The 23,927-nt window shown below is 35.9% G+C and overlaps 1 protein-coding gene across 9 annotated transcripts in view; it reads left to right on the top strand.

Annotated features, from left to right (window-relative positions):
• The window catches only part of Herc1 (HECT and RLD domain containing E3 ubiquitin protein ligase family member 1), a 166,544-nt gene that overhangs the window by 58,298 nt on the left and 84,319 nt on the right, over window positions 1-23,927 (top strand). For 7 of the 9 annotated variants that reach the window (XM_026779061.1, XM_026779062.1, XM_026779065.1 and 4 more), the window contains exons 19-27: window positions 2,045-2,218; window positions 6,670-6,784; window positions 6,874-6,994; window positions 9,197-9,368; window positions 12,037-12,349; window positions 12,782-12,902; window positions 14,980-15,031; window positions 19,492-19,557; window positions 23,376-23,644. In XM_026779061.1, the coding sequence (XP_026634862.1) occupies window positions 2,045-2,218; window positions 6,670-6,784; window positions 6,874-6,994; window positions 9,197-9,368; window positions 12,037-12,349; window positions 12,782-12,902; window positions 14,980-15,031; window positions 19,492-19,557; window positions 23,376-23,644 (1,403 nt within the window). The remainder of the gene's footprint in view (window positions 1-2,044; window positions 2,219-6,669; window positions 6,785-6,873; window positions 6,995-9,196; window positions 9,369-12,036; window positions 12,350-12,781; window positions 12,903-14,979; window positions 15,032-19,491; window positions 19,558-23,375; window positions 23,645-23,927) is intronic. The other 2 variants (XM_026779067.1, XM_026779068.1) reach the window with 1 other exon arrangement.

Here is a 23,927-nt window from a genome sequence, read left to right as displayed (position 1 = left end):
TTCCTGAATAACCAATCTGAAGCTTAATAATAATTACAAATTGTTTGGCCTATTAGCTAAGGCTTATTATTAACTACCTCCTATAACCTAACCCGTTTCTATTATTTTATATTTTATTATGAGGCCCATAGTTTGTTACCTCACATTTTATTTCCCCAGCAGCTGCTAACATCTCTCTGTTTGCACCTTCTTTCTCCCTTTATCTCTGGATTTTCTGCCTAGCTATATTCTGCCCCGCCATGGGCCAAAGCTGCTTCTTTATTAACCAATGATAATAAAACAGTCGCAACATACAGAGTGGCATCCCACATCATAAAGTCATAGAGAGAGGAAGAGAGGCAATAGGATGGAGGGAGCCCACAAGGTAGAGAAGGGGATGGGCTAGACAGGGAGAAAGGGAGGGTGCAAAGAAAAGAAACTAAGGCTGGGAAAGAAAAAAAAGATTTGCTTTGGGCATGGAAGTGTGGTGAGTAGGAGTAAAGAAAGTAGTTTCTTTTTCAAATATATGTACCCATCATTTTACTTCTGAACTAGAAAGTGATTTTGACTATAGATCCTGAAAGCTAGACTGATAAAGATGAAGTAAAGGAAGTTAAATTGTAGGTTTCTTAGGGAATATTTAGCAGAATAAGATTCCAGTGATCCTAGCACTAATGCCTGATGCAGTCCTCAGTAATCTCCTGAGTAAAGAAAGTGTCTGTTGATCCATACATCCCTTTTAATGGGACTTAAGTATGAAGAAACTTCAGATTTAATATTATATTTTAGATTTTAAGAATTAAAATTATGGAATTTATATCAAGAAAAGGTATTTGCTTATGTAAAATATTGTAAATATGTAATATGGATTAAATTGACTTTTGGTTCTTGTTAAAACCCTGGCTGTAATAATTTTTTTTTTCAAGACAGGGTTTCTCTGTGGCTTTGGAGCCTTTCCTGGAACTAGCTCTGTAGACCAGGCTGGTCTCGAACTCACAGAGATCCACCTGCCTCTGCCTCCCGAGTGCTGGGATTAAAGGCACGCGCCACCACCGCCCGGCTGTAATATTTAACATTGATTAAAAAAAAAGAGTGAAGTGAGCCAGCTGTGGGTGTGGACATTCTTGAAATTACTGTACTTGTGAGACAAAGGTAAAAGGATCTTGATTCCAGAACCAGCCCAGACAGTATAGCAACACCTTTGCTTCCAAAATAATAACAGTGATTCTTAATGCTAAAGCTCCTACTGAAGAATTGGGAATTACCTACTTGAATGAGATTATTGATTGGAAAATTGTTCATGGTATCTCTGATTCTTTTGAATCACTCTTAGCTGATTGCTTTCCTTTAAGTCTCTTAAAAAAGAAAATGTTCTATCCTCTTTCCCTGTGGTCACACTTTTCTCAAAGAGGATGCTGTGTATTTTTGGATGCTATTGTCTTCAAGGTTGCATTTTATGTGTAGGATATTTTGCATTCCTGGCCTCTCTTTGCCGAATGTCTACTTTTTTCTAAAGGGAGATAGAGAGGTAAGACCAACTCCATCTGAAATAATTAGAGGGCTGCACTTTAGTAGAACCTACTTTGAATTAACTCCGAGTATACAATTTCATGTCGGTTGAGTAAATAAATAAGATTTTATTCACAGTTACAAAGTTTATGAAGTTTACATTTGGGAACTTAGCCAGATGGTGGGAGCAGCAACTTGCACCAACTAGCACCTGGGAGACAGAGGCAGGCGAATCTCTTGGGTTTGAGGCCAGCCTGGTCTACAGAGTGAATTCCAAGACAGCCACCTCTACACTAAGAATCCCTGTCTCAAAACTCCCCCCTCCCAGATAAAAAGGAACTTGAGAACTGATGGCTCAGGGTGTAGAGTGTTTGCTGCCAGGACTGACAACCTGAGTTGATCACCAGGACCTACATGGTGGAAGAGGAGAAGTGACTCTTGCAAGTTGTTCTTCTCCCTTTACATACACTGTGGTATAGAGAGAGAGGGAGGGAGGGAGAGAGAAAGAGAAGTGAATAAATGGAATTATTAAAATTAAAACTTTTTTTTTAAATAGATAAATGTATGAGCTGCCTTTTAGAAGTAGCCCTTTCAGGAAATGAAGAACAGAAGCCTTTTGATTACAAATTGCGGCCTGAAATTGCTGTCTTTGTAGACTTGGCATTGGGTTGTTCTAAAGAGCCTGCCAGAAGCCTTTGGATCAGCATGCAGGATTATGCTGTTAGTAAAGGTAAGATATAGAGAAGGAAGTGAGTAATGTATAGCTAATTCTCAGTGCTAACTAGTTCATGAGTAAGTAAACTTTAAATTGTTGGTTTTTCTCTTTGTTGGAAAATAAACCACATTCTTTGTTGTATCCACATATATCACATTTAAAGAAACTTGATGGTATTAAAGTTGGGCTCTGTTCATAAATCACTTCATAAAAGTATTCTATGAAACATTAAATCAGAGCATATCTATTTAGATGCCTAGGTCATAGGCTTACTGAATATAACAATTTTTGCCTATTCAGAGTACTAATAATACCCATTTGATATATAATATAGTATTAAGGGTAATAGTGAAGTAGTATGCAAATACATGGTGAAATTTCCTTTCCTAATATGCTTTAAATTAGTCTAATCAGTAGAGTTAATTTTATGTGTAAATTTCAAAAAATATCCTTCATTTATTCTTAGCTCCTATGTTTAATAATGACCCATTTTAAAGCAGTGCATGCCTGTAATTCCTGCATTCTGGACGTGAAACAGGAGGAGTAGTTTAAGGTCAGCCACAACTATGTAGTGAATTTGAGACTAATCTTGGTTACATGAAACCCTATTTCAAGATAAGAATCCCAGTAGAACACAATTACCCATGTTGTTGAGTTGCATGTGTAGTCTCTGTTCTTTCCATGTTGTTTTTTTCTTATCCTATCTTTAATTTTCTTCTGTATCTCGTAATTCTGAGGTTTAAAAAATGGTAAAAGAAAACAGATACTAACATTTTGTTGGCTTTTATCTTTTATAAATAAAATGAAATGAGTAAATATTATGTACATCTCTTTCTTTTTTTAAAGACATAGTCTTAAACTCAAGACTGGCATTAAACTCTCAGTCCTCTTGCCTCAGCCCTCTGAGCACTGAAATTACAGGCATGTACTACCATTCCTAGCTCAGTTATTTAGATCTTCAATCACCAGTAGAAAGATAGCTTGATGACTGATGATCTGGCTCAATGGGTGTGACTATTTGAGTGCTTACACCAAGTCTGATATCCTGAGTTCAATTCCTGGGACCCACACGAGAACTTCAGGTTGCCTTGTTCAGGTTGCCCTGTGACCTTCACACATATCACAGCACTCATACTCTGGGAGACACACACACACAGAGCGAGAGAGAGAGATAATTAAAAAGAAAGAAATTGTTCTTTGGTTTTCCAATATAAGAGAGAGAGAGAGAGAGAGAGAGAGAGAGAGAGAGAGAGAGAGGAGAGAGAGGAGAGAAAAGAAAGAAAAAGAAAGAAAGAAAGAAAGAAAAAAAATGGTATAGTTGAAATTTTTTGCCTCAGCCAGGCATGGTGGTAACACCTCTACTTCCAGCTACTTGGAAGAGTAAGGCAGTGTGATTGTTTGAGCCCATGACTTCAAGACCAGCCTGGGTTACATAATGAGACCTCTGTCTTACAAACAAACAAATGAGGGCCAGTGAGATGGTTCTGCAGGTACGAGGGCACTTGCCACCCAACCTGACAACTTGATTTCAATACCTAAGATCCACATGATGGAAGGAAAGACCCAACTTCTACAAGTTGTTCTCTGGCCTACACACATGTATGCCATAGCATGTGCCCCCTACCCACACAGATAAATAAATGAATAAATAAATAAATGTAAAAATATTTTTAAAAAGCAAACAAAAAAGGAACTACAGATCATTCTTGTTTATTTTTTTGATCACTTATTCTGTTATGTTGATTTCTATCAGAGTTGAAAGGCAAAGTAATGAAAAAGTTTACTTATCTAAGATGCATTTTGACATTTGAATATTTTGTGTCATATAGTGGGGTATACATTTCTTTTTAAAAAATGATTATGTGTATATGTGTGAGTGCATGTAGTAAGGAGGCCTCTAGTCAATTCCTGGTCACTCCGCTAGCTTAGACCCAAAATAATCACACAGAAACTGTATTAATTAAATCACTGTTTGTCCCATTAGCTCTAGCTTCTTATTGGTTAACTCTTATATTAATTTAACCCATTTCTATTAATCTGTATATCACCACGTGGCTATGGCTTACTGAGTAAAGTTCCCAGCATCTGTCTCTGGCAGCTCCAAGGCTTCTTTCTGACTCTGCCCTTCTTTCTTCCAGCATACAACCTAGCTTTCCCTGCTTAGTTCTGTTCTTCCCTGCCACAGGCTAAAAGCAGTTCTTTATTCATTAACCAGTAAACATACAGACAGAAGGACCTCCCACACCAAGTATAGGTGTGGTATGTCATGGCATGTGCATGAAGGTGAGAGGGTAGCTTTCAGGAGTTGGTTCTTCCGTTCCTCTGTGGGTTCTGAAGGTTGAACTCAGGTCATTAAGCTTGTGCAGCAAGTAATTTTCCTACTGAACCACCGTGCTATCCCATAATTAAATTTTTATGTCATATTATCATTTGGAATGAGAACTTTTAATACCTAGATATACACTTAAGGTAAATACAAACCTAGCCATTTGCTATATGCTTGATACTTTAGCGTGGACTTCATGCTTAATAATAGAAGCATTCTGTGGTGCTTGATGTAAAATGAATATAGCTTTAATGATGGTTCTTCATGAATTCATTACTTTTAAAAGGTAAAAGCAGGATAATCCATGTTATAATTGAAATAGCACAGAGTGCTACAGTATTTTACTCTGTAAATTGAGAGTTCCCTCCTTAAACTATAATTATAAGTCATAACAGTCTTTAGATAATAAGCCTGTCTATGGAACAGGTAGCTCCTCAAGAACCTGTTCTTGATAAGTTTTGTATGCACATATGCTGTGTAGATTGCTATTATAAGAATCTGTAGATTTGTTTTGTTTTGTTTTGTTTTTTTGTTTTTCGAGACAGGGTTTCTTTGTGGCTTTGGAGCCTGTCCTGGAACTAGCTCTGTAGACCAGGCTGGTCTCGAACTCACAGAGATCCTCCTGCCTCTGCCTCCCAAGTGCTGGGATTAAAGGCATGCGCCACCACCGCCCGGCAAGAATCTGTAGATTTTAAGGTCTTATGTAAACTTAGTAAACATAATAGCATTGTTGGTTCTTTTACCTATAAAGTAGTCAAGTCTGTATTTATATTTTTAACATAGGCTTTGAAATAAAGTGGAAAACGAAGTTGTAGCCTTTTACCTTTTGGGGAAGGAGCTTTAAGAATAGTTAAGAACAAATAAAACTAAATTGGGTCTTAACATTTTTAAAGGATACTTTCTGTTTGATTTTGCAGTGGAGCAGTAAGTCATTATTTGGTAATCTGTCAGATGGACAGTAAAGTAGTCACTCTGAGAGTAAAAAGAACATCTTCAACTTGATCTGCTGAATATTCTTTAAGAGTATATGCTGTATCTAGTATAATATACTCTATGCTCTGCCAACGTAAAATTCAAGAGTGGGAGAAAAAAAATCTCCTGGCAAAGATTTCTTTACTTAATGCTGTGATTTGAGTTTTCAATCATGTATATTCATTTCTCTCCAGATGTTTTAAATTACCCAGATGTACTCTCACAGGATCTACTTTTATGGTTTAAAATATGATATTCATAGTTTTATATGTGTACATGCATGAGCGAATCAGTTTTTGGGCTGCTTATTGGAAAGTGTTCAAGTCCAGACCTTTGATTCCAGCTAGTTTCCTACAAAACTTCTGTGGTCTTTCATTCTCCAACTAATAAATTAAAATTCAACTTAGCTTCAAATCCTGGCAACACTTTGAGAATTCGTGTTGACTCTGACAGCTTCTCACTACTTGCATTGCTCCTACCCTGGTGTCCGCAACACCATTGCTTACTGCAGCAATGACTTCTGCTTCTATTGTCTGTATGTATAGTCAGTTCTCCACCCAAGAGGTAGAGCTTTTAAAATATGGGTCAGATTATGTTATTTCTCTGTTCAAAGCCCTCTAATGCTGCTTTCAATTTTCCTGTAATTCAGATCCAGGAATTTGTACTGGTTTGCAAGACCAATGTCAAATAATTCCCCATCAGCTCTCTAGTGGCTTTTCCTACCACTCATGTACATTTGTTCTTGAACCGGCAAGCTATGTTCTTAACACTGGTTACCTTAATGTTATACTGTGTCCATGAGGTTTCTTCCCCTGCTTCACTTAGAGCTCAAATCAGAAAGCTGTTCAGAGAACCCTGTGTGAATAGTAATGACACAGCACAGCACCCTGGGTCTTGCCTTGCTTTGTTTCTCTCTTTAGCCCTCCCTATCATATTCACTTACTGTATCATCTGTCTCCACAACCTACACCAAAATTCAAATTTCATGAGATCAGAGTTGTGGTTTTATTCAAAACTGTGTCCACAGCACCTGAAACAGTATTGTCATCTGTCAAGTAGTTGGTCAGAAAGTTGGTAAAATTCAAGTTTTGGGGAACTAATGCTGTTAATATTATGTTGGTACTGTTTTATGGGTCCTTTTAAATGTTTGTATTATTTTTATTTTCAGATTGGGACAGTGCAACTTTAAGTAATGAGTCACTCTTGGACACTGTGTCTAGATTTGTTCTTGCAGCACTTCTCAAACACACAAACTTACTTAGTCAAGCATGTGGAGAAAGCCGGCAAGTAACTTAAAAACTATCCTCAGACAAATATTTGCTCTCATGATGTTAGAAATTAGGTAACTTTTCTATTTTGGTTCTTTATTTAGATACCAACCTGGTAAAAGCTTATCAGAAGTGTACCGTTGTGTATACAAAGTTCGAAGTCGTTTACTTGCTTGCAAGAACCTTGAACTTATTCAAACCAGGTCATCATCACGAGACAGATGGGTAAAGTTGGAAATAAATTAATTTCTATGTTTTTCTGCAAGCTTGTCAGAGATAGCCCTACATTGGTTTTTATGAAAAAAAAAAAAAACAGTTGACGAGTACAGATGTTCAAAACATGATAGCATATTTTCTAGTGGAAAATGATGGAAGAATGAAAGAATTGGGGTTTGTTTACCTCATTTTTATGAAATGTGATGAGGCTGCTAAGTAATAGCCTTGTCTTCATAGATATTAATGACCAACTGGCTTGTCCATAGATAGTTTTCCTTTTTATTGATTAAGCTACATTGGAATTACCTTGTTTAACTTAGAATGCTTGAAATTACCAGGGACATTAGCAGATGTCTCAGATTGATTAAAAATAAATCCAGGAATCATACAAGAACTTGAAAGTGTTTGGTGGTTGTGGCACACACCTTTAATCCCAGCACTTGGGAGGCAGAGGCAGGGGGTTCCCTGTGAGTTCAAGGCTATCCTGATTGATAGAACGAGTTCCAGGACAGCCAGAGCTACACAGAGAAATCCTGTCTTGAAAAAAAACAAAAAATAAAACAAGGAAAGAACGGGAAAGTTTTAAAAATACTCAGTGTAGAAAAAGGCGAAAAAAGGGACAAAATTAGATAAAAAATATCAGTCTTTCTGTAATTAGAACTGTGCACTCAGAAAGTGAAGATTGAGGCCATTGACTGAGGATGATCCAGAAATAATTCTGACAACAAATAGATGATTTTGAAAGGGTTTGATGATTCTGGTAACTCAACCCTGTAATTATAACAACAAGCCTGAGATTATCCTCTTCACAGTGCTTACTTTAAAGCTGGGGCATATCAGATCCTTTGTTCTTTGTGATTTAGTTCTTAAGCATAAACAATAGGCAAGACATCAACATGCACTGGCTTAGTATATATGGATATAAATATTAGAGAGTGACCTTAAAAGTCTATAAGAAGCATTAGTCATTTTTCGAGGCTCTAACTTGAAACTCATGTATTATGAAAGTAAATATGGAATATATGGGCATCACTGCTAAGTATTCCTATATTGTGAAATTTCTAAGTTATTAACTGGTTATGAATCACAAATAACCTTTATTATGATTCTAGTTGAAAGTTTTCATGTGTATTTTGTATTGAAATTTATGAGATGAATTATTTAGTTATGATATCTTTGACTCTCCAAGTATCTGTTATCAGGACTCTTTCTTCTGTCTAGATAACTGTTGGGTAGCATGACCACCATGAGAAACTAAGTTAACATCGTTCTTACTAGATATTGAACTTTGGGGGTTCTGTGGGGACATGGGCGAAATTAAAAGTTTAAGAAAAATGCTATCTTAAATTTAGAATTATTGGTAAGCTAGGGTTATAGTTATATGGTAGAGTGATTGTCAAGCATGTGTAATGCTTTGGGTTTGATCCCTAGCACCGTCTTCCCTCCCTCCCCCACATGATTTTTACAGAGTAATAGCATTGAGAACTTGAAGGGAGCATTAGAATCAAGTAATCACATTTTGCTAATAATGGCACATGCCTTTAAAAATCCCAGCACTTTGGGAGGCAGAGACAAGTGGTTCTCTGAGTAAAAGACTAGCCTGGCATTTATAGTGAGTTCCAGGACAGCCAGGGTAAATAGAGAGACCTGTCTCAAACAAACAAACAAACAAACAACCCAGCCAATCAATCTTAAAATCCCCAAAACCAACTAACAAAAATCACCTTTTGTGCTTTTGTCATGTTGTAAGTTATATTGCTGCTCTGTAGTTTGTATCCAAACAGCAGAATAAATGTAAATCAATTTAAAGCATGGCATTTCAATGAAAATACCAGGCAAGAAAAAACATATACTACCCATATATATAGTTATGTGCAGATAGTCTTTGGAATCTTTGAAGTTTATCAGTGTATCATTTGTAAAGATTATGTGTTATTGATATCAGCAGTATTTTCTAAGATATAAGTTAAGATTTTCTGGGCAGTGGTGGTACATGCTTTTTAATCCCAGCACTTGAGAGGCAGAGACAGGGGGATCGCTTTTAGTTTGAGACCAGCCTTGTCTATAGAGAGAGTTCCAGGACAGCCAAGGCTACACAGAGAAACCCTGTCTTGGGCAGGGGAGGGAAGAGAAGGAGGGTTGAGCTTATATGAAAACTTTTTAAAGATTTGGAAAAATATATTCATTGTAGTTTCCTATTATTTCTTTAAGCTCTCAGACAACCAAGATTCTGCAGATATTGATCCTCAAGAGCATTCCTTTACCCGAACCATTGATGAAGAAGCTGAAATGGAAGAGCAGGCTGAGAGAGACAGGGAGGATGGGCATCCAGAGCCAGAAGATGAGGAGGAAGAACGGGAACATGAAGTGATGACAGCTGGCAGTAAGTCCATCTTTCTTACTAACCAGCATCACAGGGTAGTGCCGCTCTAATGCTTTTGTTCTGGGTTGAAGGTGTCTCAAAGGAGGCAAGCATCTCAGTTTTTGTTCAGCTCAATTCCATGCATGAAATGACATCTAAAGAGACTTTAAATAAAGTTATTCAAAATAGTCCTCTTGGAGGTACCATGCTGTTCATCCAGCTGGCAGACCTCTCTATGTGTTGAGGAAATGAGCCCCTTACTATTCCAATTAGGAGGTCCAAATTGTATTCTATGTGAAAAGCTTTTAAAATTACAAATTTCAATTATACTTTATTTCAGTAGGTACAAGGTATAAGAGCAATGGTGGAACTATGACATGGGAATAACTTGGAGTGGGTGAATGAAAGCTTTTATACTTTATATTCCAAACCTCCAGATAAGTTTTAAAAGATAGTTATTTATATGTTATATAGTCATTTATATAAAAGAGAATTATTACATTCTTAAGCGACTTGGCTATTTTAAATTAACATGCATATTTGTAGCCTACAACCTCATGGCCAGCTTTATTTTTGTTTTTGACATTATTTGTATATATATTCAGCTTACAAGAAGGTGGCACTAGAAATTGACTCTATGCTCTTACATGTTAGGCAAGTACTGTACCATTGATCTGTATCCCCTACTTTCATTGTTGGTTTATTTTTATTCTGTGTACTTCTAAAAATTATTTTTATATCTCTCAAAAGAAAACTAAAACAATTTAAACAAAAAAGAAAAGATAAGGTGGAAGAAGGGAGCTCACAGATAGGGAGTGACTAGTAGAATTTTACTAGCTAAACTGAGAGAACTTCCATAGTTAAATTTAAAAATTAATTCAGAAATTCCTAGAAAAGAAGTTAGAGAGGACAACATACTAATAAAGTCAAGCTTTCTATTACAATAAAAGAAAGCATAATAGCCATTTGGGGAGTGGTAATGTATAAACTAGCTATAACCTATGAACACCTACGATGTGCTAGGCACTGGGCCAGGGATTTGAAATAGAGTAATTTATAAATTTTCATAATAGAGAAATTATACAAACTTAGGAAGGTAAGGAGAGGCTTTTTATTCTACATAAGCTGAAATTTGCCTATTTTCCTCATAACCTGCCCTTTTATCATAAAGAAGTAATGAACATTTCAGAAATAAGCAAATTTCTTTTTTTCTTTCTTTCTTTTTTTAATTTAACCTAGAGTAGCTGTTCTCAACCTGTGGGTCACAATCCCTTTAGGGGTGGATGGGTAGAATAACCCTTTTACAGGGCCTACGTATCAGATATTTATATTATAATTCATGACTAACAAAATGGCAGTTATGAAGTAGCAACAAAAATAATTTTATGATTGGGGGTCACCACAACATGAGGAACCACTTGAAGGGTTGCAGCATTCAGAAGGTGGAGAACCATTGGCCTAGAGCTTTATATTGGTCTTCAGAACCAATCGGAGTACTTGTTACATTGCTGGACTCTGTTCCTAGAGCTTTATATTGGTCTTTAGAACCAGTCAGAGTACTTGTTACATTGATGGACTCTATTCCTAGAGCTTTTGACTCAAAAATTTGCATGGGCCTAATACTTGCATTTTGCTCTTGTAGACCAGGCTGGCCTCGAACTCACAGAGATCCGCCTGCCTCTGCCTCCTGAGTGCTGGGATTAATAATACTTTCATTTTTAACAGTTGCACAAATACTATAACTGCTACTCTGGGCCCACACTTTGAAAACTGTACCAACTCACTAGTAAGATTTGAAATTTTGGAGGGGGGACTCACTTTGCCATTTTTTTTTTTTTTTTTTTTTTTTTTAATTTTTGAGACAGGGTTTCTCCGTAGCTTTTTGGTTCCTGTCCTGGAACTAGCTCTTGTAGACCAGGCTGACCTCGAAATTTTTTGGTTCTTAATGTAACCTTTTTGACTGGATCTAAGAATCACATTAATATAAAAGCTGATTAACAAATGCATATAATTTTCATTAGTTTCGTGTGTACATTGGAATCCTCATAAGAAATTGAATTCCAAAAGGAATGATTAAAGATAGATGCTTTTATGTTTTGTTGATAAATAACAATTACTTTAAGAAATGGGAAAACAAGTGAATACCTAGAGTAGGGGAAACTTTCCAAGGATGTTATAAAGAAATATGGGAGGCAGGGGGAGGTGTGGACGCTAAGGTTAGAGAGTAGTCTGTTTGGCAGTCTGGTTGCCAGTCTTTGGTGATTGATGCTATTTTCTGCTCTTGATCTATGAAGATATCTCCCTCCAAAAGAGTCTACTAGACTTGCTTCATGGAGGAAAAGACAGGCCACGTATCTCTTTCCAAAGTCCCAGGTCTTGTGTGATTACACCTAAATAGTCAGTTTATCAGTTTGATGTGTGTTAAGATGTCACAACCCTAACTCTTTCAGGTGGAACCAGCCAAATCCAAATTCTAAAGTATAAGCATATTTCCTATTGCAATTTTTATAAGTATGACATTTTGATATAACTTTGTTACTATACTGTATTTATTGTCTAAAAACTAATTTTTTCCTGTTTCAGTAAGTTTTCATTCAAAATTTTTGACTATTTTCATTATTATTATTATTATTTTTGCTCTTCTCTCCTCGTGTGTTTTAAGACCTTGTTTTTGTGTTGTATGTTACAGAAATCTTTCAGTGTTTCCTCTCAGCCCGAGAAGTAGCTCGTAGCCGAGACCGAGATAGAATGAGCAGTGGGGCAGGATCTGGGGCCCGAGCTGATGACCCACCTCCACAGTCTCAGCAAGAGCGAAGGGTCAGCACAGACCTTCCTGAGGGTCAGGATGTGTACACTGCCGCCTGCAACTCCGTGATTCATCGCTGTGCACTTCTGATATTGGGAGTAAGTCCTGTGATTGATGAGCTTCAGAAGCGAAGGGAAGAAGGTCAGTTGCAGCAGCCTTCTGTGAGTGCCTCTGAAGGCAGTGGACTTATGACCAGGTGGGCCTACTGGAAACTGAAAATGCTGTTCTTTTCCCTTAGGTATTTCTTGCAATGAGTTTCTGTTCTGAAATATCAAAAACAGAGGAAGAAATACAAGTTGACTATGGTGAATTTAAAATAATATAAACAGTAGTGCTAGTTCAGCCTGCAATCTGAATTTCTGGTTCCATAAGGTGTAAGTTTTCTGTACATATAAACCACCACAGTTAACAAATATCCAAAAATTACTTACATTTCTCTGTAATTTAATTAAGTGGTATAAAAATTCTTGATGTAATTCTAAAGGTTTTATGTTTTACATAAGCCAGTCTTTCTGTGGACAGATGTAATGACACCTCACTGTACATTATCTCTTGCTGTTAATTCCATTCAGTTTTATTTTCACTAACAGTCCTCAATCCAAACCTTTTTCTTGTGCATGCGAGACAGGAGTGAAAGTCTCACTGCTGAGAGCCGTCTAGTTCACGCAAGTCCAAGTTATAGACTGATCAAATCCAGGAGTGAATCTGATTTGTCTCAGCCTGAATCAGATGAAGAGGGTTATGCACTGGTAGGTATATCTAAAGAAGGAGGTTTGCTTTCAAGTGATAGATAGATATATAAGGTTTTGGTTAAAGAAATTTATATCTGTTTTAGGCATATACATACTCGAAAGTTTTGTAATAGAAATAATATAGCTATATTACATAAATATTTACCACCTGTCTGCTTATTATTTTGATCTTCAGCTCTGTCTTCTTCCTAAGGTGCTGATTCATAGACTTGGCTCTTGCATAGTTCACTCGATGAGTTAGTCTGCCCCAGTCTTAGCCTATGCAATAGTGGATTCATCTTCTTCCTAATCTTCTTCTCCATTATTTTTATATTTGATGTTCAGCAGTGCCTCTGGATTGTTAGTGAATGAAATATAAATTTTTTCAAATAAACCAAGTTAACTAGTTCAATGATAAATCTTTGTTTGAGCCTTCTTTTGTACAATAAATTTTATAGTGAATTACCTACTCTGTCTTAGAAAACAAAATATACCAAACCCTATTTGATTGACATTCATTGAATTATTTGAATCCAGACTATAATTCTCATCAACATTTTTTATTATACTCTTTTTTTTTTATGGGGGAGGGGATGATTTTTGAGGCAGGGTTTCTTCTGTAACTTTAGAGCCTGTCCTGGAACTCACTCTGTAGACCAAGCTGGCCTTGAACTCTCAGAGATCTACCTGTCTCTGCCTCCCAAGTGCTGGTACTAAAGGCGTGCATCACCATGACCCAGCTGTATTATTTTCTTATAAGCAATTACCTAGCTACTTCAGAACTAAAAGGATTTAGCATATAAGAAGCAAATACTTGCTGGCATTGGTGGCAGCACAAATCTCTGAATTCAAAACCATCCTGATCTACAGAGTGAGTTCCAGGATGGCCAGGGCAACACAGAGAAACCCTGTTTCCGAGGGGGGAAAAAACAAGACTAGGCAGTAAGACAAAACCCTGAGTAAGATTTATGCACCACTAAGGAATATTCTGAGTGGTGGGGGCCAACAAACAGGAAGAAGTCTTGTACAGTTCAAAGTGTCTAAAAGAGTAAGACAACTCAGACATAGATATTTCTAGGTTTGAGACAAGATTAATTTCTTCTTTGAGCAAAGGAGCATGGAAACATTTCATAGCATAGCAATGACTTTATGAGCCTGGTTGGATGAGTTTGGTTTATCCAGTATGGAATGGCCTGAGACTGAATCACTTTCTGTTAATGTATATGTATAGACATATAAGACAAAATGTTTACCTACACATAGGTGCATTTGTGTGTGTTTGTATGTTCAATACATGAAGACTTTCTATAGTATTTACCAAATGATTCATTTCTTAGTTTCTTCTAGTCTTATTTGACACTCATTCTTTTGTTTATGTGAAACACTATCAAAGTACAGTTGAAATAGTCATAATGTTAAATCCATGAATTTAAGCAATGTACAGTTTATGTATGATTGGTTGTGCATATGGATACTTGAGTATACAGTTTATACCCTCCACCACCCAATATACATAAAGTAGACTTCTGTTCTTCCTGAAAGCATTTACTATTCCATTAAGCTGTCTACAGTTCCATCAGTTTGAGATTTCTCTAGTTTAACAGATTAAAATAAAAAAAAACTTACAGATATTTTAGAATGCCAGTAGATGCTTAGAGCTGGGTAACTTTTGTTAGTGTACTTGTCAGATGGTATCTAAATTCCCACTCAGAGCTAGGGCGGAGTTTGAAAAGAAAGGGAAATAAAGAGAGAGGAAAGAGTAGTAATTTTCAGAAACAGGACAGTATTGCAGTGGTTTGAGGCATTTTACATATTAGGTAACTAGAAGATGAAAGTAAGGATGAGAAAAAAGTAGCAGCAAAGAAAACTGCTCTTTTCTTGTGATAATGCACATACTTTTTGCTTGAGTTAATGTCTGTGAAGTTATGTGCATATGCACTTCTGTAATTATTTTCAGTGCATGTGTTGCTGCTATGACTTGATTGGTGGAAAAAAAAGGGCATTGCTGTAACTATATTTTTTCATCTTAATGTTTTATTTAATGTTAAAAACTTATCTCAGCTAAACTTTTTCTTTCTTTTTTTTTTGGTAATAGAGTGGCCGGCGAAATGTTGATTTGGATTTGGCATCATCTCATCGGAAGAGAGGTAAATCTTAAGAAAATACTAAATACAAGCTTAAATTAAGTAGCTGTTTTTCTGTCTGATACATTTAGATCTTATTGTTACTGGGATATCATTGTCAAAAGCAATTCAGAAGAATTTTTTAGAACATTAGAAGGAAGATAATTTTCTTAGAATGCACACACATTTAAAATCTGGGAATCGCCGGGTGGAGGTGGCGCATGCCTTTAATCCCAGCACTCGGGAGGCAGAGGCAGGCGGATCTCTGTGAGTTTGAGGCCAGCCTGGTCTAGAAGAGCTAGTTCCAGGACAGGAACCAAAAGCTACAGAGAAACCCTGTCTCGAAAATCAAAAAAAAAAAAAAAAAAATCTGGGAATCCATACAAATTAATAATTAGTTCTGTATGATTTTTCATGTGTTGTGTTAAAAAGAAGCATTTTAAAACAAATTTTATAGAATTCTAGAAAGATTGCCTGGTTTTTTGGGGAGGTTATATGCACACATGCATACACATCTTCAAGTAGAAAGTTTCTAGGTTGCTTTCCCCTTTTGTTCTTTTATTATATGGCATGTAATAAACATTATATGACACACAATAATCATTTATTATGTGGCATGTAATAAACATTTTATTATGTGGCGTGTAATGAGGAACAACTTTATAGTATTTCCAGGAGTCTTTTCTGAGTAGCTCTATCTTAAGGAGTGTCTGTTAACACATATGAAAGTGGGCATCGGTTAACACATATGCAAATGGAGGAAAAGAGCAGTGGCTAAATCCAAGGGCAACTGAAAACAATCTTAAATATTAGTATTCTATTATTAACTTTACTTTCATTTAAAACCTTGTATATGATAGTTTTATAAAAATATAAAATGTTAAGAATTTTTACTAGTGACTGTTTTCTGAAAGCTTGTGAAAAATTTTTGTTTTTGTGATATTCTGTGTTCTCTTCTTCAAAATGAAACCCTTTCTTGATATATATAAAAAAACAAACCAAAACCAAACAAAACCCCCGCAGACAAAGAAGATAAGGAATGTGGGAAAGAAATACCATAGGTCATATGATTTTAAAAATTTATATTAAAAATGTTTATATATAAAAATTTTATAGAATCTTATATAAATTTATATATATAAAACATATATATATATATATATATACATTCACACTCAGCAGAAGAAACATCATTACTCTTATTGACTAAAATTTAAAACAATAATAGGACTATTAAGGCCCAGAGCCAATATTTTCTGTATTGAAAAATTTTGAAATGATAATGTATCAAAGGTTTTAGGTTTCTTTTTAAAAATCACAAGTTATTTGTGATATAAGAGAAATATATTAACATATTGTGCAATATACATTCTATTTCAAAACACTTTGGAAATTGATGGTTGCTTTAACACTTAAGTTTTTGGAATATAACTTACTTCTCTGACTTGTTTAGCTCAGGTGATGTTGTTCAATGTTACATGTTAAATCTGAGCATGGTAGCACGTGCCAATATTCCCAGCACTCTGTAGTGGTGGCAAGAATGCTAAAGCACTAAGTGCTCACTGCTGCAGGAGCGGACAGCTGCAGAGGGAGCTAACCTATAGTGTGAGAGCTTGCTAACAGTTCTGTCACAGCTGGACTTGTAAGCAGTAGTCCGGTGACTGTAGTTCTTTTCTTACACATTTTTTTAATTCTCTTGGAGATTCACATTTTATATTTAATCCTCCTAATCATACCAGGATGAAATAAAGCAGTATCTTTTAAACAAAGCAAAGTACCATGTTTATCTTTGAATTCAGAGTAGCCCATATTTTAATTGTGAATCAACATCTTTAAATTATAACCTAGAATTGTTGCCTTTTGATATTTTTTTCAAAATTATTCTAAAACTAAATGTAGATTTCCTATAGCTTTAACTCTGAATAGATATAAATTAATACGTTAATCATAATTTCATTTTTGGACAAACGGTCTTCCTTAAAAGTCTCAAGTAGTACTAGCACCTCCCTATTAACTTGTTGGAATTTAACTTTATTATTTTTTTTAATAAGAAAAGCACATAGAGGCACTCATGGAAATTTTTTATAACTACTCATTTGGGAACTTATAATAGAGAGGCAAAGTGGTTATTTGAAATTTTATTACATCACTTAATGTGGTACCAAATTATTGTGTTAATTTTTCTGTTTTAATGTTCTCAGGAAATAAATTTGGTTTTGATTTTATTCCTAGGAAAAAGTGATTTGAAATAGCAATTACTGTCTTAGGAATGTAGCCCCAAAATAGTTGCTTTTCAGTTTTAGACTCCTAGTTTTAATATACAATAAAAATGCATACTTTGTAGATTTTTATTTTATTTACTATAATAGATACCTTTCTTCAAAAAAACTGAAAGTATATTTACGAGGGTCTAGAGAAATCGTTTAATGGCTTAGAGCACATAGTGCTGTTGCAGGGAACTAGGTCTGGTTATCACCCGTATTAGGAGCTCACACAAGTGTGACTCCAGTTCCAGGAAATCACATGCCCTCCTGCTTTCGAGATCACTGATGTTGGGAGTGCAGCTGTGTAGACAGACTCTCTCTCAAAAAAATCAAAAAGAAAAAACAAAACACTGTTATTCACAGCCTTCCCCCCTACATAGACATATAGTTTGAAATGAAATAAAATTTTTAATTAAAAGATACACTTGATACATGTTTCTAAATTTTTATAAATCTTATATATTTAGTGATTATCCTTAGACCACACTGGAGGAAGTGTATATTTTGTTTTACTTTTAAATGGTGGTATAGTAAGCCACTGTATTTCTTACTCACTTGTCAACATGAACCAGATGTCATAAACTTTAATATGCATATCTTTTCCTGGTCAGTTTAACTTGTCAAGTATGAGTTGTCAGTTATTTGGACTATAAACTGTTGTGAAACTGTGACTTGTCCTGTGGTGAACAAACACATGTCTAGCCAAAGAGGGTTCTTTTATTTGCATTTCATTTTAAGTATTTGAGGAGAAAAAACAAAAATTTTAGCTTGAATAGCTTTCCCATTTATTGATCTCGGTGCTGACTTACTGAAAGTCAGGTAAGAGGAAAAGGAGAGAAATACTAGATTTAATTATATCTTGCTTATTAAAATTAAATGTGTGTATAGATAATAGTTAGTGGTCAGTGTATGCTCAGTGTCTCAAAAAATAGCTCCTTGAAAGGGTTTATCACCTGTTTTTCACTTAGTATTTGGCACTAGGGATTATTAAGATTCATGGTCATGAAATATGATTGTTCTTTCTTTTATTTTTGGTTTTTTGAGGCAAGGTCTCTCTGTAGCTTTGGACACTGTCCAAGAACTAGCTCTGTAGTCTGGCCTTGAACTCACAGAGATCTGCCTTTATCTGCCTCCCAAGTGCTGGGATTAAAGGTGCGCACCACCACCACTCGGCTGATTATTCTTTTAAACCCTTAATTCTGGCTAAAGTTTCACTGTGATCTGAAAGCAAATGTGGAAGGTGCAAAGAATGGGCATATAACCTTTAGCCAGACCACCTTGTTCATCTTTTCAGAGATGCCTATGTTAAATTCTAGGCCAGGAGAGTTGCAGACAGCATGGGCATCATAGCAAGACTCAGCTGGGGAACAACAACCAAAAAAAGCTAAATTTTAAACTTAGAAATAACATTATAGATTTTGTTAGAAAGGTAGGGCTTGAGAGATTGCTCAGAGGTTAAGAATGTTAACTACTCTTCCAGAGGTCCTGAGTTTAATTCCCAGCAACCACATGGTGGCTCACAGCCATCAACAATGACAACTGATGGCCTCTTTTGGTGTGCTGACAAACATGAAGACAGAACACAGTATAAATAATAAATAAATAAATAAATCTAAAAAAAATTTTTTTTGTTAAAAAGAAACAGAGGAAGCAAGTTATTTCCTCGGGGACAAAGTAAAATTTATATTCAGAAACTTATAAACTGCTCATTATCACCAGACCTTATTTTAAGCATTTCACAAGTATGAACTCATTTATTCATAAGTTTATCAAATTCTCTACAAAACTTACCAAAATTGTTGACAATTTTTGTATTTTGACAAATACTTAAAAGATTTTCCATAATTGTGCAGATTGAGCCAAGTATTCACAGAAAGATAATACATTTTGCTGAGTCTTGATACTGATTTCCTGTATAAGCTGAAGCTGTTATGGTGAAAATGGTAGGATTTCAAAACAATTTAAGAAACAATATCAGAAGCCTTATTAGGTAAACCATGTTGGTTAAAGTATAGTTTAATTCCTGTCTCTCAGGCCTTTTAATATGTTGTTAGCATTTTACTGCTAAAGTAATGCTGGAAACATTATTAATGTATGTTTCATGGTGTAGCATATGTGGGCGAAATGCTATTTTATCTGTGCATTTCAAGTACGTAAAGAATGTAAATGTTATCTCCTATATCAAATTTTTCCTTTTGTCTTCTGGTTCTCATGTGGTAGCGTATTTACTCCTTTTTGGCCAGTTGAGCCCCAGAAAAAAGAAGAGCTTCAAGCAAGTACATGATGGCATGTTTAAATTTTTTCCCCCTTTAGCTTGCCTACATATTTTATGGTTTATAAAGTATGTATTGCAGCTCTGCCATGTTCATTTTGAAAATTCCATTTAAGAGCCAGAGTTGTAAGGACAAGTAAACAGCCTCAATGTCTCGCTGAACTGTTTCTTTAGTTGTCGCCTGAGTTAGTAAGCTTTGGGCTTCATCTCAATTACGGTGTAGAAGCCTTTGATATGTTCTTCAGATTAAAGTAAAATTCTGTCTCTCATTTCTATATGTTTAAATTTTGGGGCTCTGAACTATTTTTTTAATGTCAGATTATTTTAGTGGTAATTATTTTATTTATCCTGGTATTGTTTTGTTGTGGTGTTTGTTCTTTGAGACAGAGTCTCACTATGTTGTTCTCCTGGAACACATTGTGTAGAGCGGTCTGGCTTTGAACTCTTCCTGTCTCTTCTTCCTGAGTGCTGGGGTTAAAGGTGTGCACCAAGCCCCAGCAGTGCTTCGGTGTGGGATCGTTCCTATTGTTATGTTTTAATCATAAGGTGTTTCTTTGGATCAAGTACTCAACACCTAACTGGACAAGTCTGACCTTTCACCATTTTTGTAACTTGAAATACAGCCATACTTATTTGTTTATGGACTGTTTTCTGATTCTAGTAGCAGAACTGAACAATTGTGGCAGAGATCTTATGAATCTCTGGACTGTTTACAGTGTGACACATAACTCCTGCTTTCTGAAAGGATTTAGCTTGGGGGTGGCTAGTAGTTCCATGGCATGTCTCTCTGTAAATAAAGGCACTTCGTTAATTAGCAGATTAGTGATTGAGCCTTTATATAATTGACCAGATAGTTGAAATTTCCATGGATCGGTGAATTTTAAGTCATTAAATAATAGGAATTTGTTAATCTACTTCACATAGAATGAAGGAATCACTGTTGATAATTTGGCAGATTCATCCATCTTAGCTTCTGATTCCTCAGTTGAGGAAACTGAACCTAGATAGTCAGTCCTTCAGGTCTCTTTCATTTCTGTGGTTCTGACACCACACAGTAGACATCAGGAACTTGTTCTGAAAAGTGCCTTATATATGCTAAAAGACAAAGACTCCTTATTTTGAAATTTTGCTATTAAGTAAAACAAACCCAGTACAAGGAACTAAAACTTGACGTTTGTTGGTTAAGGCCATATACAGGCCCTCAATTTGGACTGCCTAAGAAAATGAGAAGTGGGTGTCTTTGTTTAAGTTTCTGCTTTATTTTTAAAAATATTTTTAACTTAATACATTATATACCCGTGAATTTTACTTTTTTCTATATCATATGTAAGCATATATACAATTTGGTCATTTTTTCATATCATTATTTCCATCTCCATAAAACTGAAAATAAAGTTTATTTTTCCCCTCTGTATTAGAGATGGAACCCAAGATTTTACTTTCATGCTAGGCTTCCTACTGTGGAAGTTCATCTCCAGTTCCTGGAGCTCTTATTATAAAGAATTTCTAGGTGTTGGAAATGGCTCAGTGAGCAGAGTGCTTGTGAAGACCTGAGATCAGATCCCTGGAACCCACATAAAGCTGGAGCATCTGTGTTCTTATAATCCCAGCACTTTATGGCAAGAAGGAAGAGAAGATGGGACTGACTACCTTGAAGCTTGTGGGCCATCTAATCTGGCATGCGTAGCAGCAAACAAAATATCCTATCTCAAAACATCTGAGGTTGTCCTCTGACCTCCATTTATGGGCCATTTATGGGCACTCCTCCACGTATATCACATACCGTGCCTCCCTACTGCCATTAGTGTAGCATGATTAATATAAACTCAGAGACAGATATTGGGGCTCAACCTGAAGGTCAGAAAAGCAAAACAGCCAGCCAGTAGCTGTTTAAAATTGCCAGTCTGAAATGGCAGTCCTGCCTCCAGGAATCTCAAAATGAGACTATGTCTGAGAGCTGTATCCTCCCATTTAATATTCCTCTTTAGGGCTAGGATTAAAGGTGTGCACCACTACCACCCTGTTTCTAAGGCAAACTAGTGTGGCTACTGGGATTAAAGGTGTGTGTTTCTGCTGCCTGGTCTGTAAAGCTGACCAGGGGGTTGTTTTACTCTCTGATCTTCAGGCAAGCTTTATATATTAAAATATAAATGAAATATTACTACACATTTGTGTGTAAGTAGTAATCTTTCCAAACTCTTCTGACTAACAAGTACAGTTTTTTCTATATATTTTGTTGTTTACCTTAAAATGAATCCCTAATACACAAAGTTGGTGTGCTTATGTGATAGGATAATGTGTTACAGCCAAACAACTGAATCGTAGCTACATATAGTAATTTGAATTAATGTTGGCAATATTCTATTACATAAAAAGAATATATCTAAAATGATTGCATAAACAATACTTCTTTTAGAAAGTGAAAAATGGCTAACATTGGGGCCACCTGGATAAATCAGTAGTGTGCTTACTGTGTACATATAAGGACTGGAGTTTGAGTTCCCAGAACCCACCTGAGGGCCAGCTGGGCTTGGCAGCTCACCAGTTACCTCAGTGCAAGGGAGGCAGAGAGAGAGGAATCTTAGAGGAAGCTGAATAGTTAACTATCCAAGACAGTGAGCGGTAGGTTCAGTGTGAGATGCTGCCACAATATGGAAAATGGAAAATAATCAAGGAAAACACCCTAAGTCAACTTTGGGATTTTATATTCACGAGCATATATACACATGCAAAATAATAACTGCAGTTAAACACTATCCATTTTTTAGAGTACATGTTAAGACAAAATCCAGTAGCAGTAAAAAGAAGTCTAAGCTTCAGACTAATAAAAATTTAGGTACAAGGAGATAGGAAAAGATGGGTTGAAAAAATAAATCGATACCAGTTTTTGTCAGTTTTATGTTTATATTAAAATATTATATAATATATAAACACAAAAGCAGGCCATGCATAGAACATTGAGAAGAATGTTTATTGTGAACCAAAAATTGTAATTCGTTCCCTGAGAATGTTTAAAAACAAAGTATACGAGTTGGACATGAATATATTTTATTTAAAGCTAAACTTAGTATGATTTAGAAAGTTGTTCTTGTACTCTTACATGTTAGAGTTTGATGTTTAAAGGTTTTACTTAAAAATGCTCATCAGCAAGCTAATAATACTTAGCAATGCATTACCATGGATAATTTCATATAGTTACTATTTTACAGCAGATACTATGTGTTCTTGTTTGTGAAACTTTGCTTTATATAGGAGCTTTATAACCTCAGGTAACAATGCACATGACAGAGAGTTCCTTATGTTAGTAAAACCCAAAAGCGATGTTTATGTCTCTTTTTTATGTTTACTTGCCCTTGAACATTCGCTTTTGCTGATGTGTCACTGCAGGTATGGAGGGTAATGTTAAGTTGGAAGAAATCCTTTTTTCAGTGGGTTTTACCAATAGAGTCTTATTGGCTCCTTTGTTGTTGGTCATGAGTAGTGCCATGGTATAATACTACAGAGCTTTTTTAGTTAAGCATTTTGAGAGCAGCTTCTGCCTTTATTTTCTTCTAGTAGCGTGTTATTAAAGCACTTACATAGACACTGATACATCAAGGCTTTCTCTTTATTTTCTTACATTACTGTAATTTTTGTTTATTTTTTATTTTATTTTTTTTCAAAGCATTTTGCCCAGTTTCATTTAATGCATGCATGTGTACACACATGAGTACCCATTTCTTACCACTTGGTATGATTATAGCTAGCATTCAGCCCTCATCTCGTTTGGAAATGTGTTCTCTTCTCTACTTGATTGCTGTTGATATATGATTTTTCCCCCATTTTCATGTAGGTCCTATGCATAATCAGTTGGAATCTCTGAGTGACTCTTGGACTCGCCTAAAACATACCAGAGATTGGTTCCAAAACTCCTCTTACTCCTTTGAGTCTGATTTTGACCTTACCAAGTCTTTGGGAGTTCACACATTGATTGAAAATGTTGTGAGTTTTGTGAGTGGAGATGTGGGGAATGCCCCAGGTTTTAAGGAACCTGAAGAAAGTATGTCTACAAGTCCTCAGGCCTCCATCATTGCAATGGAGCAGCAACAACTAAGGGCAGAAGTAAGTCTTTGATATTTACTCCTCATAAGAGACTCTGGAAGCCAAACGTGAGCCATTGCATGTACTCTCTCTGTGTGCTGTGACGTATGTAAATGTGTGGGATCTAGAGGTCAAATTGGATGTCCCTCTCTATATTACGTGTGCCACAAGGCCCCTAGAGCAACTTGCTGGAGTCAGTTCTCTGCTTTTACCACATGGGCTCTCAGTCTTGGCAACAAGCACCTTTATCTGCTGAGCCATCTTGCTGCTCCAACTTTGTTATTTTTTTGAGACAAGGTCCCTT

The sequence above is a fragment of the Microtus ochrogaster genome, chromosome 5 (genome assembly GCF_000317375.1).
Source record: "Microtus ochrogaster isolate Prairie Vole_2 chromosome 5, MicOch1.0, whole genome shotgun sequence".
NCBI classification, from domain to species: domain Eukaryota; kingdom Metazoa; phylum Chordata; class Mammalia; order Rodentia; family Cricetidae; genus Microtus; species Microtus ochrogaster.
The sequence above is the reverse complement of the archived record's forward strand: the minus strand, read 5'-3'. Positions and strand labels throughout refer to the sequence as shown.